Below are 27,456 nucleotides of genomic sequence, written 5' to 3'. Positions count from 1 at the left end.
TCAAGCTGTAATTGATGCTCAAGGGCACATGACAAGTTATTGAGACTGACATTTTTTGTTGTGGTAACCCACCACTGGTGTTGTTTTGTTTCAATAAATTGTTTGAGATGAGGAAATCACCATTGCATGCTTCTACTTAAATGCCCTAGTTTCATGATATATCACTGTAGCGTGAACTTTTTACATTTTCCATAAATTTCATCCGAAAGCCAAATATCTCTAACTTTTTGTGAGGAGTGTAAAACGGATGTGTAAATAACCGCCGACAACTCACCAAATCGAGGGAGAACTGCACGGCGCAGACCTCGCCCAGGTTGGGCAGGTGCCTGGTGTTGGAAAGGCGGCTGTAGATGTTCTGCAGCTCCATGCTAAGGCTCTGCAGTGACTCCAGCAGCTCCGAGCTCCGCGTGTGCACGAAGAACCTGCCGGGGCTGTGGGCCACCACTACAGAGACCTTTAAAAAAAAAAAAAAAACACATAGAAAGTGTGGCCGACACTGATATCAATTAATTTATCAATCTAACTTGTCCTCTGCATCGAATTGCATTTTGTATATTCTGCTTTTATTGTGGGCCGGACGCACGCACTTTTTTTAATGCTTATTTTCTGTACAGCATGCTAGGCTTGGGCAATCGTGCAAAAAGGGTGGGTGCCCAAGCACCTGCCACTTTATACCCCATGGTGCCCTTTTTATCAGACATGGGGTTTTTGTTGTTTTTTTAAGTGTGAATGGGCATCAAGGTAGCGGATTGTCTGGGCAAGATATGCATATTCATGAGGAATGTGTCCTCGAGCATCCGCGACTTGCGCACAGCGGAGCGCAGGTCGTCTGTGATCTGTACTCCGCCGTGCTGCTCAGTTTGCCCAGAGCGGCAAAATGACTAGAACTGGAGCTGGGGGTCCATGCGAACTTTTTTTCTTGAGCACCTGCCCCTTTTAAAGTCTCTGCTTTTGACAAATAATTGTGTCCTGTGCAGGGAGGGTAAAAATGTAACGATCCACAAAAGGCGCTAAAAAGTACAGACAAGGAGCTAAACTCACCCAAGAGCACCTCTGAATACTCTCGTCTCTGGACAATAATGCCACATATTAAACTATGTATACTAAACTGCGTATACTAAAAATATACGCAGTTTGTATGTGTGCAATAACTGAACCATGGTCTTCATTTACTTTTAGTATCAACTTTCCATATCCAACTGCTTTGACAAATGTCAGAAGATCTAGATCAGATCCGTTCTCAATGTGCAGTCGGGACGAGGGACCCCCAAGGGTCCTTCAAGAGGTACCAGGAGGTCCCCAGAAATATGACTGATAGTTAAATGTCACCATTAATTCATTTACAGGACGTTATCACTGTTAGAGATTGTACAACAATCACTGTTTTGAGAACTGGCAATTCTTTCTAGTCACCGTTATGGAATAACTCCCAAGACTCCAGATCCATCATGATTTTATTTATTTTTATTTTTTTAAATGTGCATTTCAGTCTAAACTGTTCAGTAAAAGTAATGGATTGGAGCAGAACTAATACCATCGCTGGTCTAATGACGGATCTTACTGAGCCTGCAGTACCTGCATTTCCGTTCCTTTCGATACTTTGTTGTTGTTTAAATCCACCAGATAGACCCTCTGATGAGGGGACGCCTGGCTGGGGTTCACCTGATTAAAGGACATGATAGTAACATTATTTTCAACATGTCACTCATATTACTTTATAATCACATTTTATATTACTAATGGCATAAATATTTAATGACAAAATCCACATACATGTGGAGACACTAAGAAGTCATCAGAAGACAATGTATTTTCACCATTTTAATGAGATTTACCTTGGGCTCTGGAAGGCTGAATCTGGTTCCTGCCTGAGAGGAGGCGGGGGTCGCCTTCAGTTTCTCACTTAAATTTTGATGTGTGTTCATTTTATTAGATTTTCTTTCCACACCAACAGCCTCCTGATTCAAAGCCTGTCTAGTAAGAGTAGCAATTTAAAACAGAGTTTCATCAACAGACAAGTCAGAATTCATCAGTCAAATTTTCTTTTACAGCAAATACAATTCCGGGAATTCCTTAATTAAGATACTTGATGATGGTAACTCATTGTTTCTCAACAACTTTAATAAAATATGAATGGAGTTAAGAATATGTATGTAGCACAAAATAAAAACAAAACTAACTCGAAGCCGGGTCATCTTGACACAACATATGCATTCTAGGGTAAGGTGTAAGTGTAATACTACACTATTACCGACTAATATTAATGGAGGCTTGATTCATCGCAATTATTTGTAAGAAAATAAGTTTAAAATTGGTTTGACTCATCAACTAAACCTCCCAACCTGGCAGGCTCTGGGCAGCTGGACTTGCACATGTGCCGGTGAGCCTTCCAGTCCTCGGCCTGGCAGCCTGCACAGCAGTAGAAGGTCTTTTTACAGCGCGCGCAGCGGAGGCCTGCTGTTGAAAAGCAGCAGTGTTAAAGCTCATTTATACTCTGCCGGTCGATGCACGCGAGTGCCAATTCAACGCAGCAACCATTTCGGGAACAAAGAACCAAGGGGGGGGGGGTCAATGGGGACAATGGGGACAATGGGGACAATACAAAAATAAGAGGAGCCATCGTTAGGAGAGTAGTCAGTAATGTGAAATATTTGCGCCGACCAATAAATGTGCAAAAACTCAATGACACAACGCCATGACAGGGTCCAAGTGGCTATTAAACTCGATACCGTCCAAGTGTGTTTTTCAGCACTGCTGCTGGCATAACTACAACCTTGTCTCCAGCCAAATATAATCAATACACAGGTGACAAGGCCATGGCACTGCAAAAACAAATACAACAAAGCTCTTACATTTTTTTTTTTTATTAATTTCTTCAGAAAGTATGTGTGTGATGTTTTTGTTACCTTGCTTGCTGCAGTAGTTGCACAGGTTTATGTTCATTGCATACAGAACGGAGCCGATCAGCTGGAAGAACCAAAGAAACAGCGAGAGCAGCAACAATTCGAGACAGCCATCCATGGAAATTATTTGATCAATTCTTAATCCACGATTCAGATTGATACTTACAGATGAGTTGTCCATGCAGGTCATCAAAGTTGAGTCACCTGCAACAAAGACAATTATGACATCACAAAATTTAACCTTCAACCAGGGTCGCAAGAGACTCAAGCGGCTTTTATACAGAGATACTTCAATACTGGCATAAAGAAGACCCATCAACATCGCGGCTTTGCTTTTTTTACACTGAATCAAAGGCAGCATAACGCTGCCCCCGTGTGACGTATAACATATAGCGTCATCGCATCGGGCAGCGGGCATGAATGATCTGAATGAATGAATGAATGAATGATCAAATACCTGGTTCCACTGGCAATAGAAGCCCTTCTCTTATTACCGGTATTAATTATTCATATTTAATTATATGGCGCCATAACTTAATCACCGAACCATCCGCGCCACTACATCCAAATCCTCCATCTGCTTCCATGCTACAAGCACCAAACAGCCTCCATGCATTAATAAATAGTTAAAAAAAAAAAAATGTATATATCAAACCACAGGTTTTATTCAGGCCATTTGAGTGCGATATTCCAGAGAAAAGAGCCGGCTACGTTCCTGCAGTGTAAAACTCTCGACCGGCAGGCAGCCGCAGCAGACATGCGCAGTAGAGTCGGCTCCTCACCTTCTTAACATCCGTCTGTAATTCCGTCACGCGGGATGGAAAAAAGTTAAATCATTTTAACTTTGCACGGTGCCTGTGCTCTCTACTGGGCTGCAGTGATGCTGTCGACCACCAACATGACTTCTGGTCGGCAGTCTCCCGTTCTCCATGTGAATGCAGCAGTCACAATGTTAATACGACAATTATAAAAAGGTTACACGTCACACCGTCAGGGCAGAGTCCGACGTCACAAGGGCAAGCCATCAGCGCCAAATAACGTCACTAGTTTTGTTAAAAAATGGCATAAATGTGGCATACAAACTGTCAGTTTACTCCGCCATAAAAACACAGCTTTTTACGGGGCTCGAGTGAGGAACATTAAAATGCTGATTTTTGCGCAGGAGAAACCTGTCAAAAAGGCCGCTTTTTACTGCGTTTTTCCCGTAGAGTATTGAGCCCTTCTCCTTCTGTTTGGCATAGTCAGTAAGTCGGAGCTTCAGTCAAGCACTGAACGATTTGGTGAACAAATCTTTTGAACAAATGTTTTTAAGAAACAGATTCTTCTGATTCAGCACACAGAAAAAAACTGCTTCGCCAATCACTATCGCCTATGTGTTTTCAAATTTCGACTTTTTTATCTCCTGATCATATTGTAAATCATAATGAGAGCAGTGCTGAATGGCTCTGTGGCTCTATACATAAGTGTTCCTTATCCTTCTGATATATCATTACATCATCCTATTGACAGTCCTTGATGGTAAAATCTGTTTTGTACCATCTAAAAATCATAATAAAGCAAGTACATTCCTGATTTAAGCAAGAGAGTTTCTCTATTCCTACCTAGTCACCACCTACTGGAATCATTTTGTAAGTGATATTCCAGGGCAGAATTTTTGGCTGTTGCTTCACAAATATCTCACCAGCAATAAGATAAAGGAGGTGCCATTTCATCTTACACAAAAATTACCCTGTAAAACATTTTCTTCAAAGATTTGGGACTGATAACTTCTCATGTTCATTTTGCTCTGTACATCCTGAAACTGTGCCTCATTTATTTTGGCATTGTTACGCGACTAAAATACTGTGGCAAGCGGTTTCTAGTTTAGTAATGTTACATTCATGGCTGGTTTTGCATTATTATATAAACATATATTCAACTAGTCTGAACCTACTTGTGATTTCCAAGTTCGAAATCAAATGCTCATTTCACCCCTAAGAGTTATAAAATGATTTTAAATCCATTATTAAAATGGATCAAGTTATTATTGAAGCTATTTTCTTCATTCTCTCCAGATATTGCTTTTTGTCAAAATTAAGACAAAAGGTTTACATAAAAATCAAGAACTTGTAGATTCAAATTTTAAAATGTAACCTATTATGCAAAACTACTTTTTTCCAGTGTTTGTGGACGTTCATTTTGGGCCCTCATGGCCTTATTTACACATATACTGTGAAATAAGACAACCCAGTCAGTTTTCTGTGAGCATTCAAATTCAGAAGGCACGTCGCGTTGAGACAAAATTTGAATTAGCTATCTGCTATGTCTTTCAAAAATAAAAAGAAAGAAGTGGGCACGCGGGCGATCCGCTGTCTGTTTCTCACAACAAAACTAATACAGTATTTTTATTGTAGATGTATTTATTTTATGTTCCGAAGTTTACATGAAACAAAAAATCCATCCATGTGGTGTCCCGGTGCCGTGTCAGCAAAAAAAGTGAACTTACTTTTAAATAAACCTCTTGAATCTTGAAATGAGGCCTTGTAGATCTAATACGGGTGAGGATTCAGCAACTGGATTGATAATTTCTCAACTCAAATTTGTTCATAAACCGATTTTGGTGGACTGATGAGGTGGAATCAGTGAAAGTTACAGAGTAAATACAACAGAACCCGTAAGCCATGGTCAAACGCCATTGGTTCACAGAACTCGGGGTGTCGGGAGGGTGGTTCCTCCCACAAAAAACAGCCCGTTGTTTTTACAAGATGGCATAGAGGCAAGTAAAGCCGCAATTCCGCCTTTCCCCAGGAACTAGGAACCTTCAGGGGAACTCGGAGCTCGAGGAGCTAAACATTTCTGATTGGTTGAGTACCCGCAGCATTTAATTTCAGACACCAATTTTAAAAATCTGCAGCCGCCAGTGTGCTCGTTTTTATTCTAAAATTGTTCCGTTCGTACAAAAAACAACCCTTTTTAAAATATTTGTTTTGATAATGAAAAAAAAAAACAAAGAAAAATGTCCATATATATATATATATATGTATGAATACACAAAGTGACATGGGGTGTGTCTAGTGTAGCGAGTAAAGTTTTGCCCTGCTACACAGTAGAGCCAGGCACAATTTCCCCATGTGTCAACGTTTTCAATGTTTCAAACTTGATAAACCCTGAGTGCGAACACACACACACACACACAAACACCTTATTTATACAGTAAATACAACAGAAGAATAAAATGATATAGAAAGACAACCAAGGTGATATTCGGCTTTATCACATTGGTTGTCTTTCTTTTTCCATTTAATTCTTCTCGGCAGAGTTGAGGATGTTGAGATTTTCATTGGGAGTGACAAGGATGGACAGGATTAAGAATGAGTCCATTAGAGGGACAGCTCAGGTTGGACAGTTTGGTGAAAAAGTGAGAGAGGCCAGATTGAGATGGTTTGGACACATGTGCAGGAGAGATGAGTTACAATGGGAGAAGGATGCTGAGGATGGAGCTGCCAGGCAAGAGGAAAAGAGGAAGGCCAGAGAGACGCTTTATGGATGTGGTGAGGGAGGACATGCAGGCGGTTGGTGTCAGGGAGGACGATGCGCAGAACAGAAGGTGTTGGAGGCGAATGATCCGCTGTGGCGACCCCTAACGGGAGCAGCCCAAAGAAGAAGATTCTTCTCGTTGTATCGTCTTCTGCATTAGCGCCACCGACTGGACGTCACTTTACTGCACATATCTGTATATACACACAATAGTCTATCCCTTTTATTTCTATTTTGTATTCCCACTTTGTATATTCTTTTACTATTTACTGATTGAATTGCGTTTGAAGAATCAGTTAGTTTAGTTAATTAGTTAGTTAATGTGAAGTAAAGTTGTTGAACCATTTACTTCCTCGGAAACTTTGGTGGAAACGCGGCTTTAGAATGGCGATAATAGATTATCTGAGTGGTATTTTTTAGCAAATAAAAAATTCTTCTATGTTTTGGGGACCTCAGAAACCTATATTAACGTTTGAAGGGGGGCATAAATGTTCCCCTTTAAGAATTGTTTTGTTCTTTTTCCAATGACTTTTTGTGGCCTAATGTTTGCCAAACTGGATGGAAGGCGCTTCGGGGCCTCTCACCTGGTCCTCCGGCCAGGCCCAGCGCCCCGGGGCCCCCTACCGGGTTGCTGGAGGGCTTCCTCAGGGGCAGGTTGGGTCGCACCAGGTCTTGGGGAAGGGAGTTCATATCTGCAGCTGTTGTGAAGGGTTAGAACCACAGTGATGGGAAATAAATGTCATCGTGTGATATTGTGAAACTCTACAGAATGCAACACTTGAGGGCGCAACTCACGTGGCAATCACGCTCTTAGCCCAATTAACGTTGATTTAGTGTCAATTAATGAATGTTGGACGACAATACCACGGACTTATTCAAACAAACGGCGTCCATTGCGACAACAACCCTACAACTGCAACGAAAAACAGGGTAAACAAACGAGCAAGATTTGGGACATCGAGACGGGTAAGTTCACCTTGTCCCTTCATCTGCCTGCATCCGGAATGCTGCGCATGCGCCGTCAGGTCACGCAAAGGTTAATTTATAGATTTGGACGTAATTGATGTTTTCATTTTTAATTTATTGCATTGGATGACGCCACTTTTCCTTGTGTGAACTTAAAAAAATATATAAATATATAGATAATAAAATAATATAAAAAAAACAATATAATATGCAATAAATAGAACAATAAAACAATAATCACAATATCAACATAACTAATAATAATATATATTTTATTATTTTTATTACAGTTATTCAAATAAATGATGATGATTATTATTATTATTATTATTATTATTATTATTATTATTATTATTATTATTATTATTATTGTTGTTGTTATTATTATTATTATTATTATTATTATTATTATTGTTATTGTGATTATTATTATTATTATTATTATTATTATTATTATAATCCCAACCACAATGGTCATAGTCATCAATCTATCTATATACCATTCTATATCTGTCATTTAATCGATGTTATGAATATCAAACTTTTTTTTATTAGTTTTTTTATGGATGTATTTGTTGTTTTAGTAGATAATGATATTCTTTTAAGGTTCGATTATTATAATAATAATAATAATAATGATGATGCTGATGATGATGATGATGATGATGAAGATGACGATGATGATGGTAATAATAATAATAATAATAATAATAATAATAATAATAATAATAATAATATTGATCATAATTATTATTATTATTTATTAATTGTCATCATTCTAAAAATATATCTATAGAAGTAATACATTGAAAACGTCTTTTACCTGTTTTACCTGTTCACTGATGACGTCAACCAACGCCCTCGACTGTGATTGGTTGAATTCCACCATCATCGCGTTCCTGTGTTGGGCGGCCATGTTTGTTGATGTGTCACCGCTCTGAGGTGAGCGGCTAGCCGGAGCGATCAGCTGGTTCGTCACCGGGCTCAAAGTTCAGCAGACGCCGGCTGTCACCAAGTCTCTCCGCGATGGGTCGATCGGCGTCGGTGGGTGAAAATGATCAGACCCTGTCTCTTTACTTTACATGTCGGACGGTGGTCAACTCGTCACAGTGACGATACGGTAGCTTAGCATGACCGACAAGCGGGAGCGGTGTTGCTCGTAGCCATCGACTGTATACTGGAGATTAGCTCGCTGCTAACAGTTAGCCAGCTCTGTTATCTGAAAAGCACCGCTGTACTAAATGTCAATCGTGTCATTATGCCTGATAATCTAATTGAACGAAGCAGAGTTGTCTTCAATGCGACAGTGAGAGGTTTTCCGGTGCGCTTGTACTCACGACCCAAGCTAACGAGCTAGCTATTCTATGTAATGCAGCAGCGCTGGATCAACTGTCAGGAAAACGGGCGTAATTCATACTCCCCTAAATGTAAATGTAAACTAGACTGACCATCATCTCTTTAAATCTATACTTTTTTTTTTTTATTACAAGGCTTCTGGGTTAGTTTGGTTGATCGCTCATACACCTGTCACAGGAGAACTGATGCATTGCTGCTGCTGTGTATTCTCCAATGTCAATGCAAAATGAGCTCTAGGTTGGTTGAGGTGTAAGTTGTTATTTGTTATCTTCGGTGTTGTCAAGTCAAGGTTATTTCCATAGCCCTCAATCAGTACAGTCTAAAAGGACTTCACAAGCTCCACGTTTTACATAGAAATCAGCAGCATGAAGGCCAGGGTAGTTAAGAGATTGTGATAGTTGAAGTTAATTCAAAACATTGGGGCGACCAAAGTTTCAAGAGACTTGAGATTGATTGATTAAGTCACGATCCAAAGACATTTTTAACATTTCTCATTACTGATTGGCCTTGTTCCTGATTTTCACAAGTACCATAAGCGTTGGAGAGTTTTGCGGAGGCTGAACATTCCACAGTTCATCTCGATTCTGTGCTACAAAAATGTGTTGAAATATTTGCCATATGTCTGATGGCGAGGCCTGAAATTGGGGAAGTTTCATCTGAATTTCTTGTGACTTTGCTTGATATCCTTTATCAAATTACCGTGAAGTGCAATCTGCAGTCTGATTCTTAAATATGTGACGTGCGAATATTGTTATACAGACTGACACCTTTAAACCCCCCTATCATTACTGTTCCTTCCAGATCGCATGCTGCCGTCTTAAGCTCTAATTCAAGTGAACTATAACTCGAACTCTTAACTCGATAGCACCACGCCCTCCACTGTTAATGGGACAAGGAAAGAAAGGCTGAGGGTCTCTGAGTTATGTTTGGATGTAGGCAACAGGTTAGTTGAAGGTAAAGAATAGGGAAATGCTTTACTGGTGCACTTTGTACCTGATAATATAACATTTACGGGACTAGCTCTATCAAAGATCAACGCACTGGAAAATGGTTGACAGACACGGCAAAAAATGTCATACTGAGTTGGGCTTTTCTAAATGACCTTTGCTGAATGTGTTTAACTTATGCTGTTTTTTGTTTTTTTTTTAATTTTGATGATTCTCAGATGTGGAGTTGAGAGGCCATGAAGGAGCCTGGTCCTGCCTCGTTTGCTGACACGATGGAAGGATCAGAGGATAGAACTTTGTCAGGGGAAGCGCCCGCGCCCAACCAGCTCAATGATGGTAATGCATCGATGTCTGAGGAGGAAGAGATCTGCCTCTACAGTGGAGACGAGGCAGAAGGCCAAAGCAGCGCGGGAGCACAAGCGCAGCCTGACTCTGAACTGAATGAAGCCAAGCCCCATGTTCAAAGTGATGCTGAGACTGCACCGGACAGTCAAATTCAACCCCAACCCTCGGGTCCAGCGCCGGAAGGGGAAACTGATACGGATAAGGGACTCGTTGCCAGTACAGGTTGCGGTAGCGATACAACCTCTGTGGAAAAGGTGCAGCCTTCTCTCTCTCTTTTGGAGGAGGTTAGCGAAGGTCAGACAGCCCCGACCAGCACTTTGGATGAGGTGGTAGAGAGCCCTCCTTCCATTCTAGAAGGGACCACAAAAACCTCATTGACTGTGGAGGAGATGAAAGATCCTCCCACCGTTGCTGCTACTTCTACTGCTGCTCTCGTGGAAGAAGCACAGCCCACAACCTCGATTCCTGAATGTTCCGTGGACTCTTCACCGCCCCTTAGTGCCGGCACAGGTGAAACGCTGTCGTACCCACAGTGCCCCACAGAATGCTCACAAGTTAACTGTGGGGTCTTAAATTGCCCTTCCAGCCCCAGCTCCCACTCTGTCGGCTCCTCCGTCGCTCCCCCCTCCGCCCCTTTGTCCAGCCCCTATGACACGGACTGCAGTCGCAAGCTCATTTCCCAGATCCAGCGGTCCCTGTCGCAGGAGTCCTTGCTGGATGAGCTGGAGGCGGAGCTGCTGTCCAGCCGCCTGCCGGAGGACGGGGAAGGGGACGGCGAGAGGCAGAGCCCCCCGGTCAACGGCCTCCCCAAAGACCAGGAGGGCTGTATGGTGGTCTTTGAGAAGTGCATCCAGTACAAATATGCTCAGCAGGAGAAGGCAATAAAAAGGTAGGCCAGTGTCTAGTGTGAGGGCTTAGTGTTGCATATTTCAATTGGTTTCAAGACAAATTTTCAGCAATATCAATACTAACAATCCCCCCACACACACACACACACACACACACACACACACACACACACACACACACACACACACACACACACACACACACACACACACACACACACACACACGCTCGCGCATACCCGTTCTATCGATAATGGTATTGAATCTCAATACTATTATTTGGCTCAAGCTCTCTATTCCATCACTGAAAGAGCAGAACTGCAACATCTAAAAAATGGTTGGGTTGTATGTATTTTAGCTATGAGCCTATAATGTTTTGAATATTGTCGGAAGAGTGAGTCAAACATGATAATTTACCTCCCTCACGCACAGAGCTGTCAAAATGTTGAATTTAATCTCTTTACACACCAGCTTGTTTCAATATCATTACCATATCCAGGACTTCGCATTATGGTAAAATTTATCATGTTGACATCCATATGGAAATGTACATTATAATCATATCCTATCTGCATATTAATTGAAAGCCTCATGTTGAGTAATCCAGCTGCATTTCTATGGTGATTTTAAGTATGATATACCAGGGGTTCTCAACCCTCGGGGCAGGCACCGGTGCCAGGCCGTGGGGCATTTGCCGCCGGGTGGTGAGAAGGTGGGCAGTGGTGTGCTGTTTAGCCTGTGTCCTGTTTTATGTATTTATTTATTTATTTGCAAAGTCCTATCAGGGCGATCTCAAATCGAGAACAAGCGAGCAAACACAGTGTTTCATTGTATTTATCTATTTATTTATTTAAATATCCGTATTATTTATTTTCCCTTACCGCGCTATACACTGCTTTAACGGTGGTGGGCGGCCGCGGTGAAGGTGGAGGTGCCGCGGTCGGCCTCACTCTGCTTGCCAGTCCGGAAGTCGGGGACAGCATTCCGAGTTTATTCTCAAAACACAGGGGCACTCTTTTTTTGTGTGACCCTTATACTCTTTCATTGTCGATGTATTTCATGTGTTTATATTCCTCCGAGCGTAACAGGGAGAGACTCTGTCACCCCCCCCGCCCCAACATTTTGTGCGATACGGCCCGGTACATGATAATCAAAACCCTGTGACACACAATTACATCCCCAGCTTTTCCACTGAAACTGAATTTTTCGTTCAACCTGTAAATATACTGTATGTGTAAGTACCATATGTACCTGTTCTTAGACCTCACCCGATGTTGCTTCTCTGCCTCATGCAGTTATCGTGTGTGTGTGTGTGTGTGTGTGTGTGTGTGTGTGTGTGTGTGTGTGTGTGTGTGTGTGTGTGTGTGTGTGTGTGTGTGTGTGTGTGTGTGTGTGTGTGTGTGTGTGTGTGTGTGTGTGTGTGTGTGTGTGTGTGCGCGCGCGTAGATTGCTCGAGGAAAACAAGAGGCATCAGGAGCTGATTCTGGGAATCTGTTCAGAAAAGGATACCATGAGGGACGAGCTAAAGAAGAGGGCCGACACAGAGAAGCAGCATGTTGCCGTCATCAATAAGGTTCGTCTTATTCACTGCGCTCACAAAGAGTATAAAGTGGAAAGAGTATGAGAATAGCACGATTATTGTCACCTGCGTGTTATCGGTCCAGACTTCACACAACGTCAGAAGCTGAAGCAGAAGCTTTGATCCACAGTGACTCTCAATAGGCACATTTGTCAAAGGCTTCAAAATGCTCTGGTAACATTAGGAAAGTATTGTTTTATTTTGTTAAAGTCGTAATCCATAATCCCGAAGAATCTTTGATTCTTGCAACGAAGGGCGGACTCCGCCACCGACAATAAAAACAGTACACAGCGTGGCACATGCATAACACACACACACACACATATATTGAATGGCTGTATCTTAAAATATGACCGAGTTTATTTATTTTTTATTTAATTTTTTTTACAAAACGATTTGACAGATTTCCACTTTCAATTGAAGTGGGGGTGAAGATGTTTATGAGGTGGAACAAGGATAGGAACAAGGATAATTAAAGGATATAATTGAGCACCATGAGACAAGCAGTTGCATACAAGATGTCTTTCTCATGAAAATACGACAAAATAAAACTGAAATTCAAAAATAGAAAAATGATTTTCTCTGAACCAGGGATTTGACAAAGCCCCTTGATGATTGTTCCACAGTTGCTGTCCTAAACTGAGGGACAAATGCTGTGCGGCAGCTCCGGTATCAGTGTATCACAGTTTAATTAAATCTACCAGTCCTGCTTCACTGGTAATAAAGAGGCCTGAGCCAGGTAAGCTGCTGGGAGTGGAGGCGGGAAGGTGACTGTGTCTTGATTACAAAAAAGCTGGGGATGTACGTCAAACGTTACATGCACATCAAGGTCCATGTTTGTTTTTAAAGGGCTTTGTATTTCGGGCCTTCCCGTGTTTGTCTTGGCGTTTAATACACCAGGGCTTATAAAGCCTCCAGCGCTCCAAAACACCTCAATCTTCTATTCTATTCAGTCTGACTCCTCCGGCATGGCTGTTGCCAGAGCAAAACTAATTACTGGTTCCCCTGTTTGAGTAACAGGGTTCGATTACGTGTTGTTTACAATGCAAGATGCAGTGTACATGATGGGGGTTTTCAGTGATGTAAAGCTTGTGTGGTTTGTGTCCAATTTAGACATATTTCTTTAGTTCTTTAGTTTTCAGCCATGTTTTTGCTGGTTCTTATTTATCAGGAGCTGTTGGATTAATAAGGGCAAATGGTGTAAAGTGTACTGAAACATGTACTCAAATAGGAGTAGTGTAGTGAACTACAACTAAAACTACTGGTCTAGGAAAATACTTCGGTCAAAAACTACTCTTGGTTGCTTTTTAACCTCTGATCTTTAATGCCTTTATCAATAGGGGCGTTCAGTCGAAAGGGGAGGTCCATGTAGAAATTATATTTCAGCTTCTTCTCAGCAAAGCTTTGCAGATATTTCTCTAATAATACATTGTATGAATGGATCCATCAATCCACAGATCGGCATTTACATCACACACGGATAAAGCAGCGTACTAAATGTGTCCTATGAAGGCCAAATGGAAATGATTGGGACCAGCTGACGGACAACCATTACCTTATTGGTCACAATAAATAAAAAATTCAGATGAGGGGTTTGGATAAAATTCATGCATTCTGGAGCTTTTGGTGGTTGTAAAAGACGCAAGGTAGATTACATAATGTAATGAATACTTAAGTGACAGTAAAATTACAGACTTTACAAAAATCCACAGGAACACATATAAAATGACTTAATTACAGTAATGTGAGTAGTTGTAGTTTGTTACTTCCATCCCTGATATTGAGCATTCAAATATCCTAAAGCAAAAGAAGGGAACGTCTTCTAAGGTCAGCCGTGTTGTTCTTTCAGGTTTAGTTTGCTAGCAGCGTATCTCCTTTCATTCATATCTCGTTGAGCTTTTGCCGTATTTCGCGCTGATCTCCCTTCCACTTCCAGCACAGTGATACTTACCAAACTCCTCCGGGCCGCTGGCGAGTGTCTTGTCGCGTGGCAGGTTGCCGAGGCGCGGGCGCCGTTTGATATGCCGTCTAACCTGAAGGGCCTTTTGTGTTTCCCCGCAGCTGGAGAACCGTGTGGAGGAGCTCCTCAGGGAGCTGAAGGAGTCGCGGGACAAACTGGTTCACCAGGACCAGGCGGCCAAAGGCGCTCTGCAGCAGCTGCAGAGGGAGATGTCGCACCGCCTGGAGCAGGTAACGCAGGAAGCCCGACCAGCAGCTCCTTTCAATAAGCCAAGTATACTCTACTGTTCAATTAAACAAATGGCCTTTGTTTAATTAAACACAAAAATAATTGCAGTATCCCTCTGTATGTTCAGAAAGTTTGGGAAAATTTGTTCCTGGAACATGGATTTATTTACTCTGTCCAAAATGGAAACAGGCGTTATTATTGAAACATGAGTTAGAAATTATGTATTGCATCACTCAATTATGAAAAGATTGAAATTTGGCAACCCTTTTGTCAGTCTTTGTGACAACCAACAACTGATGTATGGTTGCATATTAGGTGACCACTTCTGTAAGTTGCTGTCGAACCCTGATTAAGATATATATTTTAACAATATAATTGTTGTTGCCTATTGCCAATTCAATGAACAACCCAATACATTCCGAATAAGAAGACCCTGTGATCTGATGTGAAAGCCCTCTTTGTCCTCAGCTTTAAGCTGCTCCCACTTAGTGACCAATGGCTGGACGGATCAACCCCAAGTGTGAATTTAAAAAGCAGCTTTGTACTATTATAGTATTAGTAGTATTCCTGAACCACTAGAGCACCGCAGTTGACAGAATCTTCTCTCTCAATACTGGATCAATTTAAAAGATTCTGGTGCCAATCGCTCGCCATGACTACCAAGGATCGGGGAAAAAAATAAGCGCAAGGGTTCCAAAATTCCAGACTTGTGATTTTTTTTTTTTTTTTTTTAAGATTTGTCTTCTTTTGCTTTTTTGCTTTGTCATGGCCTGGATTGCTGAATAGGTTTTATTAAAAGCTATGAGATAAACCTCTATGGTCGCTGCACACTACTCTTGTTACCGCAGAGCCCACCACTTCAGTGAGGCGTGGTAATAAGCTGGGTGTTCATTCTGCAGTGAGCGAAACAAAAAAAAAAAAGATGAATAAAATGCCCTTGACAGTTTTGTTTCGCTTAACAGAATTCAATTTCACTGCCCAGTAAACAGAAGTCAAAAGAGGTTCTATAGACAGACATTACTCCCCATAGACCTGCACTTCCCAACCTGAGGTGCCTGGCCCCAACGGGGTGTCGGCAGGGAAAAAAATTTAGGCATATGTTTCCTAATAGTCAGATATTGGTTCAAAAATCCATGTGAATGTTAGTTTCAAGATAATTTTGCTCTCCCTAGCATTAAATTAGCACAAATTCAAACAAAACAAGGTGTAGTAAAGGAAAAAAAAGTTACCATGCCATTTAAATAGAGAGGTGATTGAATCAGGTTGGATTTTGGGTGTACCCCTTCTCTAGACCCCCCTCTTATACTGAGGTGCTCCTCAAAACATTTGAGAATTGCTCATATGATTGTTATCAAAATTAGATACCATGCGTGCAATAGGATTGCTTTAAATAAGCGACTATCACTGTAATCGATAGTCCCCGAATCTCCCTCACACAGTTCTGTTCTTGGGTTTACATTGCTCTGCTGAATCACAGCGAGCAGGGGAGGCGTTTGACCCTGATGGCAATGTGGAAACCAGTGAACTAACCAGTCGAGCAGGTCTACGGACTCATATCGGCCTCTACTGCCTTTCTGTATTCAAAAGGCAGTTCTGACTTTGTTTAGTCCCTGATTTCCCATTCCTGAGCTCAACAAACCTCCTGAACAATCTTTGATCAGACTGATGATTTCCGATCAAAATGATTGTAATCAAGTATAGAATGTAACATGACCACGTGCCAGCATGCATTATTGACCTACGTCATCCTTACACTACAAATCGGTCACTATAAATAGGTTATTTTGACCAATGTTTGACAACCATCCCATGGTCTAGACCAAATCCAAGGGTAACGAGCCTTAGTAGTAGCTCAAGTCTCCTCACTTTGGACTTAAGATCATTGAACTCATTAGATCATTGTCGACACCTTTACGAAGCAGGTCAAGACCCACCAGTTCAAACTGGCCGATGCTTAATTTCTGTCTTTGTGTTGTGTCTGTCTGTTTTTTTTATGTCACTACCTTTTTGTATTTTTTTATTGCAAAGCACTTTGTGACCGTGTCTAGACAGGTGCTCTATAAATAAACTTTGCTTTAACTCACTGATTTAGCTGAGAATGAAATGCAGGGCTGAGCCTTACGGTCAACTTTGCTCCTCGTCAAGTCCACCGTTGTGTCCACACATTGTAACTTGAAGGACGTGGGACAAAAAAAACCCTGGGTGAGAGGTGACGCAGCCTTCATTCTGTTCCCAGGTGAATAAGAAGTGTGACGAGGCCCGCCAGGAGAAGGAGACCATGGTGATGAAGTACGTGCGGGGGGAGAAGGAGTCTCTGGACCTGCGCAGGGACAAGGAGTCGCTGGAGAAGAAGCTGAGGGAGGCCAGCAGGGAAGTGGACCGCCAGGCCCTGCGGGGGAACCAGCTAGCCCAGGAGAAAGGCCGCCTGCAGCAGCTGCACGACGCCAAGGTGACGTCCTGAGGGCTGGCTATTACAGGGTTTTACCAAGCTGGGGTCCGTGGCCCCCTCGGCGTGCACTAAGGAATCCACAGACGTTTGTTATTCATTTTAGTATTTGATTTTTTTCGTCTGTGTCAGATTTTAGGTGTTTGTTGGGGGTGGTTGCGTGTGCCTGTACTTTTTCCTATCCTCTTGCCGGGAAAAGTGGACCCCGCCACCAACAGCAGGGAGTAGTAGGCAGTTTGAGGGGGCAGCAACTCAGGAAGAATAGAACAACATGCTACAACATGTGCATCACACAAATGAATTGAATGGCTGTTTGTAGTGCAGTGCTACAGGGAGTCTCGTTCACAAATAAATCTTATGGATTACCACTTTAAATGTGCTCCTGCTACTGCTGCTAGACATTGACTTTGGTTTTCTTTCTCTTTTAACTGCTATGTGGTCACAAAATACAAAGAGATTCAGAGTGAGACTCTTTGACTGTGTTCTTATCCTCTCCAAACTCTCTGACCTCTGTACTCACAGGAAGGGGAAGTCAACAGGTTGACCAGAGAGCTGGATAAGTTCAAGGAGGAGATCAACTCACAGCTCATCAAAGTGAAATGGGCCCAGAACAAGCTGAGGACCGAGATGGACGCCCACAAGGTCCGTTGATGCCATTGTTTATGCCTTTATTTATTTTTATTTTTTATTTTTTTGACCTTTTTTTTTAATTTTTTGACCTTTTTTTTTTTTTAACTTTTTTTTTTTGACCTTTTTATCCAAATTCCTTTGGTTACCTGATTAAACAGCATCCATCCCATTGTGAGGAGTCTCAAACAGAACACAGCAATCCACACAAACACAAGCTCCAGAGCACCGTTCATAGCATTCATGCAAATACTTTAAACATTTGTTTACACATAAAAATGCAAAACAAGGATGGCGCAGAGATCTCAATCTCCTCTGATGGCGCCAGATAACTGAAGTTAGGAAATACACACAACAAAAAAAATGCGTATATAGCTGCTGTTTACCTGAAATGATGTACATCTATCTGTTCCAAGCAAGGGGCTTACGTTGTCTTATTTAAATAGATCAAAGGCCTCTACCTCCAGAGGGGGAGTTTTTTAAAACATTGTCTCTGTTTTCCCAGGAACCCCCCCCCCCCCCCCCCAACTTTATGTAAAGAGAAATGTTCTTTCTCTCTACAATGTAGTTCTAACATGGAAGAACCAGATCACATTTGGCCCTGTTTACCTTGTGAGGAGAGGAAGAATAACCACAGGGAGCCTGGAGGTGCATTGTAAGGGATTGTAATCCGCGTCTGTCAGGTCATTTACAAGTTCCTGTGAATTTACTGTTTGAGGTTGGCATCCAGGGAGACAGTTGAGGGACACAGACTTGTAAATGACTTCTGACCCAAGCCACACCCTCTGTTGTTGTATAAAGCCCTCTTGATCAGAAATAAGATGAGACTGATCAGAAGACTGCTTTGGAGCAGTACTGAATCTTTCTCTTTATTCTAAGGTATAAATAATCTTGAATATTCTCAGTTTTTGTTTTCTTGTAGTGGGCAGATTAACCTCACCGATCATTGCAGAAGAATTTCTTCCACAGATCCTATTTCCCGGAGACAGATTGGCTCGTTAGACATTTCATCAGCGGTTGCTATGTGATGAAGATGGCTGCATGAGGCGTGTTCAGGGGGCTGATATCCTCGGGCCGTATCACAACCTGAGGGGCAGGTTTTTTTCGATGATGTCTGTTGCTAAATGATGCCTGTCTGTATTTTAAACTGTGGGAAAGGGGATACGCAACTTTTTAGTTGTGATAGACACTAGGGCTGTGCAATATATTGATAAGGTCAATATTGTGATGCCAGACAGCATCTGGGATTTTGGTTATAATATAGTCAAAATGTATTTTTTCTGCTTTTTTTTCTGCTGCATTACCGTCAAGTAAACTTTGTAGACTGCATTCCTGTCACTGCCTCTATCCACTTAGTCATAATATCCACATTATTAATGAATATATTTATATTCAGATGCACTCAACTATTTCTTGTGCGTAAAAGTCTTATGAAAGCTCCAATAGTCATCCCCAAAATCAAATGATCAATGTTGAGGTATTCCTTGAAAATATCAATATACTATAGATATTTCCCAGCAACTAATGGATACTAAAGCTTTGTATTGTTGTCTTTGTCAGTTTGGGTGGGATTAACCTGTTTATATTGGTTATAACCATATCCAAACATATTATACTGTATATTTTAATGATGCTGTTCATTAGGTTACTCGTTTCATTTTCATATTTTGTGTCCTCCGCTGCTTTGGAGAAGTTATTTTCCCTGATCATTACAGTGCTATGGCAGGGCCTCTGCAAATTCTTCATGTCTTCAATTCAGCTTTACAGATATTAGGCCCTAAAGGTCATTAAAAAGACCTCAGTATGTATTTATGAGGTCTTCATTTCAACAAACAGTTTGTCTGATTCATCTATATCTTTCCTTCCGTCAAAATGAGTCATTTAGAGATTCTTCTAAATCAGAACAAACATTTCTGACGTTAGCTAAACCCTAAACTGCTGAACCTGACCAGAAATCTTTTCTTCCCGTCTTAAATTTGGATCCGGTTTGTCTCGAAAAGATGTCTTTGTTGCCTGCAGACGCCCTGTGCCGTGCTGTCTCATTCGTAACGTCCCTGTCCACAGGAGAGTAAAGACAAGCTGAGAGAGACCACGGCCAAACTGGCCCAGGCCCGAGAGGAAACCGAACAGATCCGCAAGAACTGCCAGGACATGATCCGCACGTACCAGGTGTGTGTTCGCCTGGAGTCCATACATGTGTGACAACGCAGACGTAGAAACTCTACAAAGTACGTCTGCTCAGTACAGGAAATGAGGCGAGGCTGTTAAAATCATTTCTGGCCTTTTCTGGATTCACTTTCTATATCCATGCCGCACTGTAAGAGGTATCGATGCCCTTTCCCTAAAAGTCCCGTTCCAATTCTGCCTTTAAAGTCGTACATTTGTCAACATACAATATCACATTTCTAAAACTTCTGAGTAGGTTATTTTAAGTTGACTATTCAAGTTGTGCCACGTCACCACCACAACACTTCTGCAAAATCGGTTCTCCTGCAATAACCTGCGCAATTGATTTGACATTCAGTTTTAAAGAGCCTTCTTTTATTTCAACTTTTTTATCTTTTTTTACCATGCATATTTTTCCTGCTTTTTAGTAGATCCATCCTGTTTAGCTTGCAATTCATCTATTGTCTCTGAAAAAGGCAAAGCAATAAGATTTTCTGCTGAACACACAGACACACACACAAACACAGAATCACAGACACACTTTGCTCAGCGGTCAAGTTGCTCAGCGCTCCGGATTGTACAACTTGAGCTTCTAATAACATGGAAGGTTTTTTGCTATTTTTTTGCATTCTGCTCGCAGCTCATCTACTGCCTCTGTAGAGACAAAGCAATAAGATCTTCTATTGAACTGTCTCACGACCACAAGTCGTCTGGAAATACTTTAATCCTCATCGGAGGCCCACGGCCACTGTGTGCCTGTTAATTTTTAAAAAGGTCTTCAGAGCGGCACATGGTAGATTGACAGATTAAATACCCTCTTGGCCTGCTACGCTGCAGGGGAGGCTTAGCTCGGCCAGTAATTTGTCATGAGTATTTACCTTCAGTTTAACTTTGTCTGAGGGCGACAGTTTGGCGGCAGTTTTCCTCTGTGCCTTGGGATGGTGGCAAAGAGCTGCTGGAGCTGTCTCTCAGCTGCTGGTCACAGGGCTGGGTGAGAACTGGTCTCTGCACATATCAAGATATCTCCTGATAAATCTATCCCATTGCACTCCATTTGGATCTTCAAAAATCCTAATCGGGTGCATCGGATTGAAATATCATGATGGTACGCAGAACGAGACCAACGCTCAAAATGAACTCTCTCAGATGTTTGATTTATTCTTATGAAGTAAGTGCGCAAGCTTACTATTATTCCACATCTTATTATCGTAGCCAAATTTCTAGACGCTACTCCTCCCACAGTTCTCGAGTCAATCACAGGTTTAATACATCCAAACGACCTGCTCACGACGGGTGTGCTCATACATTGTGGAAAGATTTGGCCAGTGGTTTACAAAACATTTCACTATACGTGCCAAAATTTTGCCCGAGATGTTTCCTCTGGGGAAAAGTCCAGCAAAGAGGAGGAAAAACCCAGTTGTCATGGAAACACATATAAAGATATTGGGGAAATGCCCCACATAGCCCCACCCCCAGCAACCATGCGGCAACCAGGGGGCACCATCATAATGTCACAGCTCTCCCCCTATAAAGCCGAGTGTTTTGGAGGTTGGAGCCCAGATCACATGTGAGGGCGATCCGTCACCCCACTGATCTAGCGTTGAGTCGGCTGAACTGGCCGGTTGGGCGTGTCCCATGCCTTCCTCGCTGTCCCATGTCTCTCACACAGCAAGCATTACTGATGTACCAGTAGTGCTACAGTCCTAAGGGGAGGGAGGCCACACATTGATGCAATATTACTATTGGATGTGAGCTGCAGTTAGAACACAATAAAAAGAAGAGCCAAACTACACTACTCCTTCCACATTTTTCAAGCCCAACACACTTGAAATACATCTGAACGACCAGCGCGATCCTGACTGGTTTGCTATTGTTGTTGTGGAAAGATTTGGCCAATGTGTTGCGAAATATTCCACTTTTTATGACAACATTTTGCCAAAGAGGTTTCCTATAGGAAAATAGAGCACAGCTAAGAAATCCAGATATACAAAAAGAAAGCTGCCCTCCCATTACACTGAAGAAGGGCTATACGCATGTGTGTGCGTGAGTGAGTGGTAAAGAAAGAAAAATAGAAAAACAGCCACGATTAAGATTGCGCAGCCGATGTCATGGCAACCACGTCAAAAGAAATAGGAGTCAGCATGGTGAGTGATTAATGCCCTAAGTGTGCTGGCATAATTCTGATAATTATAATAATAATTTATATAATATGATCAGATAGATCCACACACAAACACAGGGCCAGCACAGTTTTACAATTTCAAGAGAAATTGTTGAGTTATTATTTCCTTTATTTATACAAGTAAAGTCCCATCTTAAACCCTCATAGCCTGATAAGTTGTCCTGTTTTTTTAATTGATACATCATTAGTTTAGATTTAGATAACATGTTGCATCCAAAAATGTAAATATATTTATAGGATTATGCAAATGAGTCAAAAAGAAAAAATATTAAAATACCACCCAGCCCTAGTTTGCCACGTGTATTTGTGGGAGAAAATAAACATAATGAACTGCAGATCCTGTGTTGTAAAAGGAAAAAAAAGAAACATCAGAAGGAGGCAAACTGGAGGAAAGAAAGTGACGAGGCTAAACCCGGTGTTGGAGGAAGTTTGAAATGGATTTCATGGCTTTTCAGTGTAATCCAGCCAGCACAGACAATGTCATGGATTTACATTTTAATGTGATCGTTCCTAAATGCAAAGAGGTTGACTGATGACATGCAAGGTGCGGTTGTGATGGCTGGCAAACTGCACTTCCACGCCGGTGGAATGTGCCCGAATCGAGCCGCAAGAAAAAGCTTGAGTCTCCCCGTTCCAGTTTGTCTTGGCGTCGTTTGTGTTTGTTTCTGAACGGTCTGTTGTCGCCCCCCCCCCCCTCCCCCGGTCCCTCAGGACTCTGAGGAAATAAAGTCTAACGAGTTGGACGCGAAGCTGAGAGAGACCAAAGGAGAGCTGGAGAAACACAAGCAGGTGCAGACCGACCAACAGGAGGTACGGATCATTTTTCACATCCTCACATGCACTCGCAGACTTGCTTAAAGTCAACCAAAGTGACGCCAAACGGATCAGTCGCATACATTTTGCGATTTCAACTTGTAATACTCGAGACTTGTATTTTAAATGTGAAAAAGATCAAAATTAATAATCGGTCGAACAATGTTTATGTGTTTATGGTCTGCATAACTTGCAAAGCCCCACAGTAATACAGCGCTGCCTCTAAGAGTCCACCACGCAGGGCCCTGGCCTTGATGAAAAGCGCTCAGTCCCGTGCACTCCAGCAAAAAAGGTTTATTTTCCAATCTTGGAGCTGTTATTCTGGCTTAACAAGGAGCGAACAATAAAGTGAAACACAAGGACAGGCTCTGCGGGCAGACGCTCACACACTGGCACAGAAGTGGACTTCCTCAAATCACATTGGCCTCTTTTTCTCTGTGCCTGCTTCTTAGGGGACCTTTAAAAATAAATGGCCTAGAAATAATCAATACGCTGCTGTGCATTTCATCAACAACCTAAAAGACATTGCCTATTTCCATCGGTCTGCACCCCAGTTGTCCGTCTAGTGAGCCATATCCCAGCTTCCAGTCTATCACTGCTTATGTTACGGAGATGTTGTTAACCATGTAGGAGCTGGAAGGAGAGTTGCTGCTGCTTTTTTTTGTGTTGTTATGTTGGATGAGGGAAAAGAGGCAAAAAATGTTATAAATGAAAAATGTGAAAAATATTGATAACTCTACAGACTTAACAGTCTCAAGTTTAGTTTACTGTGCAGTAAAAGTAATGGAACCGATTCTTACTCTGCATTTGTCAAATCTTCGGTACTAAATAAGTGGTATCGGTCTGTCCCCGATGCTACCTCTCTTAGAAGTCAGCCCCGTCTGTTCTTATCAGAGCTGCTGATAGATCATTTGGCTTGCAGTCACACCTTCATTCTGCTCATTCGTTAATTAGTTAAACAGCTCTTGCAGGTTCCCTCTTCGGGACTTCCTAAATAATTGCCCCTGAGGGAAGAGGTGAATAGATAATAGGTCTGGCTACATTTCTGCCCCTCGCCTTGGTTTTCTTGTCAGAGAGGGTGGGTTTGCTGTTTAAGGAGAAGGGGTTTGCTGCTCAAGGAGAAGTAAAATGCTTTTTTATCACTCATCATACTCATTACACTGCCATTATGGCACATTACTTTGTGATGTTTATTTTGCATGTCTGTCTGGTCAGTAAATGATAGTCCAGCTGGTCAAGCAGAGAACATTGCTGATAAAACTACTCAGAGAGATTCCCTTTGAGTTTGTGCAGAACTTTGCATTTCACGCTTGACAAAGGAAAGAGGCTCTAGTATCCCCTTCTGTTTGTTGTTGGATATCTTCTATTAACTTTAATTATAATTAATAATTATTATTAATCTAACTATAAAGGAAGGAATCTCTGTCTGTCTTTATGTCCTTCAATTATCTCGACAACCGCTCATCCAATCGACTTCATGCTTGGCGGGTATATCGCTGGGGACCCAATGACTTGCAGTGTGGAATTTGGTGCAATTTGGATACGCAACACGTGTAATATTCATACACGTTCAATGAACAGCGAGCCAGCGTGGGAATGGGCTTCGGGGCTTCAGGGTCTTTCCCCGTTGTGTGACTTTAACCGGCAGTTTCATCTTCCATTGTGGAACACAGGACTGAATCGTTGACATTTTGTTAAATTGTGCCATTCAACTGTCTGAGAAAGTCTTGAATTTTGAACAGCCATGCATGGAGAGTTTTACATTTTGAACTGGCACATTGCAATTCTTAGTATTGAATTGCAATGTGAACAGTAAATTTAAAAGCTGAAGTTGAGCATGTTTGATTGGCAGTTGCACAGAGTGTTGGTCAGGGAGCTGGAGGACCTGAAGAGGAGGTACAAGGAAGCCATGGATGAACTCATTACACTGCGCACCAAGGTGGGCGACGCAAATTACACCCATACAGTACATACAGTACGTCGCGTGCACGGGTTTGGGGTCATTATAGGGGCGGGTAAGATGGGGGAATTTATTTTCATGCGCTCTCCAGTTAAAGTGCCTGGAGGAGGAGCGTCCTCGCTGGGAGGACGAGCTCAGCAAGTACAGAGAGATCATCAACAGGCAGAAGGCCGAGATCGGACGACAGAAGGAAGAGCTGGGAGAGGTCACCGCCCTGCAGGAGCAGCACCAGCGGTACACACACACACACACACACACACACACACACACACACACACACACACACACACACACACACACAGACTCTTCTGCTGGGAACAATGTCAGTTTAACGTTTTCTCAGTTTAATGGAAGACGCACACCTACTCGCACTCGCATTAATCAAGTGTTGTCTTATCTAATATGGTGGAAGCCACAGCCATCCTTAGATATTTCAGAAGATTGTTTAATTCCATATAATGATTCCTGAGGCCTGCCGGGGTCACCTACATAGTAACAGCCTACGGGCGAGGAGTGCCAACACAAGGCACAAGCTGAGCATAACGCAACTTTTTTTACGACCAAGATGCAGCGGAAGGAAGCGTCCTCACCCTGTTCCACAGTTTGTGATTGTGGCTGTTATCAGCCAAGTGCTCGGAGGGAGATAAACCGGGGGAGCGATGGAGCACGGGTGGATGTTAGCGGAAACCTCTGTCAGGATTTACCTACCAGAGAGAGTTAAGGGAAAAGGCCTGCCGTACAGTTTATTGAACCGCTGCTACATCCACAGGAGGGCTCCGCCTCTCAGCTGCTATGTCTCTCAACTTTTCTGTTCCAACGGAGAACATGGTCCTGTTTTCACCAAAGCTATCGCTTCTTGTCCACGTGAAACAAGGTCGACTAAAATCATCAACAAAACCCCCTCACCATAATTGGTTTTGACAGAAGTGAGAAGCTTTATCCTTGTCCCTTTCCCTCAAAATCCTCATGGAAGCCTTGAAAGATAAACCAAAGAAAGATGAAGTGTATGGCAAAAGATACTGTGTGTGGTGTTGTGGAAGGGGGTTTTCTGGTGTTCTGCACAGATGGACCAACTAAAAGGCGCTTCCTGTTTATTACTAAAAGCAGCTTTCTGTGGTCTCTCCACCTTGATTTGTTTTGTTGGATGACATCTTTTTACTATCAGCATTTTATTCTATTCAAGTCTGCCATTTTAAAATACAGGCTGACTATGATTACAGTGTATACAATAGATTATGTCTCTCCAGGAAATTGTGTGATTTTGTGATCACACTAATGAATACAAATTCCACTGATCCCTGCAATACTTGTCATTTTGAAGATTTTTGTGCATTAAATGGCCAAAAGATAAGTTTGATGTGGATGATGTGTATTATTACATGTAGTATGACCTATCTCCCCTCAATGGTAGTGGAAGTAGTAGTAGTAGCAGAAGTAGTAGTAGTAAAATCCAATTCTGAGAAAATCCGTGGCATCAATTTTGGTGGCGACAATCACACAAAACTTGGCAGATACAGCTGGGACTGGTACATACAATATCACTGATGTGATTATTTCCCTGTGGGGAGATGGTTTTGTGTAAACTTGTTTCTGTAGCGGTTACATGTGGTCTGTTTAATCTGGGGAACTCTGCGCGTCATAAACACCTGCGTGGTTTTTCCTCAATCAAACATTGTTGCCTTTTTCTTTTTTTTTTTTTTTTTTTTTTTTTGTATCCGCCTCAGTGAATTGTTTTGTTTCGTTTGGTGAATTTGAGTCGTGTCTGTCATCCTCCAGTGACAAGGAGGAGTTCTCCTCCCTCCGAGAGGAGGTGGACGGCCTGAACGCCCAGATCGGAGACCTCCAGCGGGACGTGCAGGGCAGCAGGGAGCGCGAGGCCGAGCTGCTGGGCTTCACCGAGAAACTGAGCAGCAAGAACGCCCTGCTGCAGTCTGAGAACAACGGCCTCCAAGCCCAGCTGGACCAGCTGAGCAACACCTCCAAGGAGCTCCGCAGCCAGCTAACGGACACCAAGGCTCTCCTGGATGTCAAGGTGGGAGACCGGAAAGTCATCGTAGCATGAGAAATTGGGGGGGGAGGGGGGATCGAAACAATTGGCCTTATTTTGGCTGACTTTAATATTGGACAATTTGCCACAAAAAAATGAAACCAGTTTGGAGTCCGATGGACTTCAGGTTATTAATTTTGTTTAGCTAATAAAAGAATGACCAACTGCCATACCACCATACAGTTTCTCATGTCCCCCCCCTCCTCCGCAGTCCCAGCAGCTCAAGAGGGAGGAGGTGCGGAGGCAGCAGGAAGTTCAAGGCCTGCAGGCGCAGCGGGCGGCGCTGCAGGCAGAACTCGACAAACTGGAAACCATAGTAATAGAGGCCAAGGACGAGCTGCTGGCCAATAAGAGGAAGAATGCGATCAACATCAAAGACCTGGCCAAACAGCTAACGCAAGGTACGCCGTCTCCGCTGCCCGTCTGAGTCGCCCAAGAACAGACAAGAGGAAGAGAGAGCTTGGCTTCCCCTGCGTTAGTGTCATTGTTGAAAGGCATGCTGGGATATCTGGGACAAGCTGGTTAGGCCAGCCAAGTTCCTCAGTTATTTGGGAGGCTTCCCATTAA

The 27,456-nt window shown here is 42.5% G+C and overlaps 2 protein-coding genes across 2 annotated transcripts in view; one reads left to right on the top strand and one right to left on the bottom strand.

Annotated features, from left to right (window-relative positions):
• tdrd1 (tudor domain containing 1) overlaps positions 1-7,109 on the bottom strand; it is a gene marked incomplete at both ends in the record, with an annotated part of 42,524 nt that extends 35,415 nt beyond the window's left edge. Inside the window, 6 exons of the mRNA XM_080021277.1 lie at positions 275-454; positions 1,836-1,902; positions 2,343-2,409; positions 2,907-2,967; positions 3,070-3,107; positions 7,004-7,109. Of these exons, the coding sequence (XP_079877403.1) occupies positions 275-454; positions 1,836-1,902; positions 2,343-2,409; positions 2,907-2,967; positions 3,070-3,107; positions 7,004-7,109 (519 nt within the window). The remainder of the gene's footprint in view (positions 1-274; positions 455-1,835; positions 1,903-2,342; positions 2,410-2,906; positions 2,968-3,069; positions 3,108-7,003) is intronic.
• Positions 7,110-8,370: 1,261 nt separating this feature from the next.
• Positions 8,371-27,456, top strand: part of ccdc186 (coiled-coil domain-containing protein 186) — a 37,173-nt gene continuing 18,087 nt past the window's right edge. The window contains 12 exon segments of the mRNA XM_080021044.1: positions 8,371-8,429; positions 9,907-10,922; positions 12,328-12,454; positions 14,522-14,650; positions 16,885-17,097; positions 17,617-17,736; positions 19,786-19,890; positions 22,781-22,879; positions 24,735-24,821; positions 24,934-25,076; positions 26,619-26,874; positions 27,101-27,290. Coding sequence (XP_079877170.1) covers positions 9,925-10,922; positions 12,328-12,454; positions 14,522-14,650; positions 16,885-17,097; positions 17,617-17,736; positions 19,786-19,890; positions 22,781-22,879; positions 24,735-24,821; positions 24,934-25,076; positions 26,619-26,874; positions 27,101-27,290 — 2,467 coding nt within the window. The 5' untranslated portion in view covers positions 8,371-8,429; positions 9,907-9,924.

The sequence above is a fragment of the Zeus faber genome (assembly GCF_960531495.2).
Source record: "Zeus faber genome assembly, chromosome: 20".
Lineage (NCBI taxonomy): Eukaryota > Metazoa > Chordata > Actinopteri > Zeiformes > Zeidae > Zeus > Zeus faber.
This window is presented reverse-complemented; position numbering and strand designations above follow the sequence as displayed.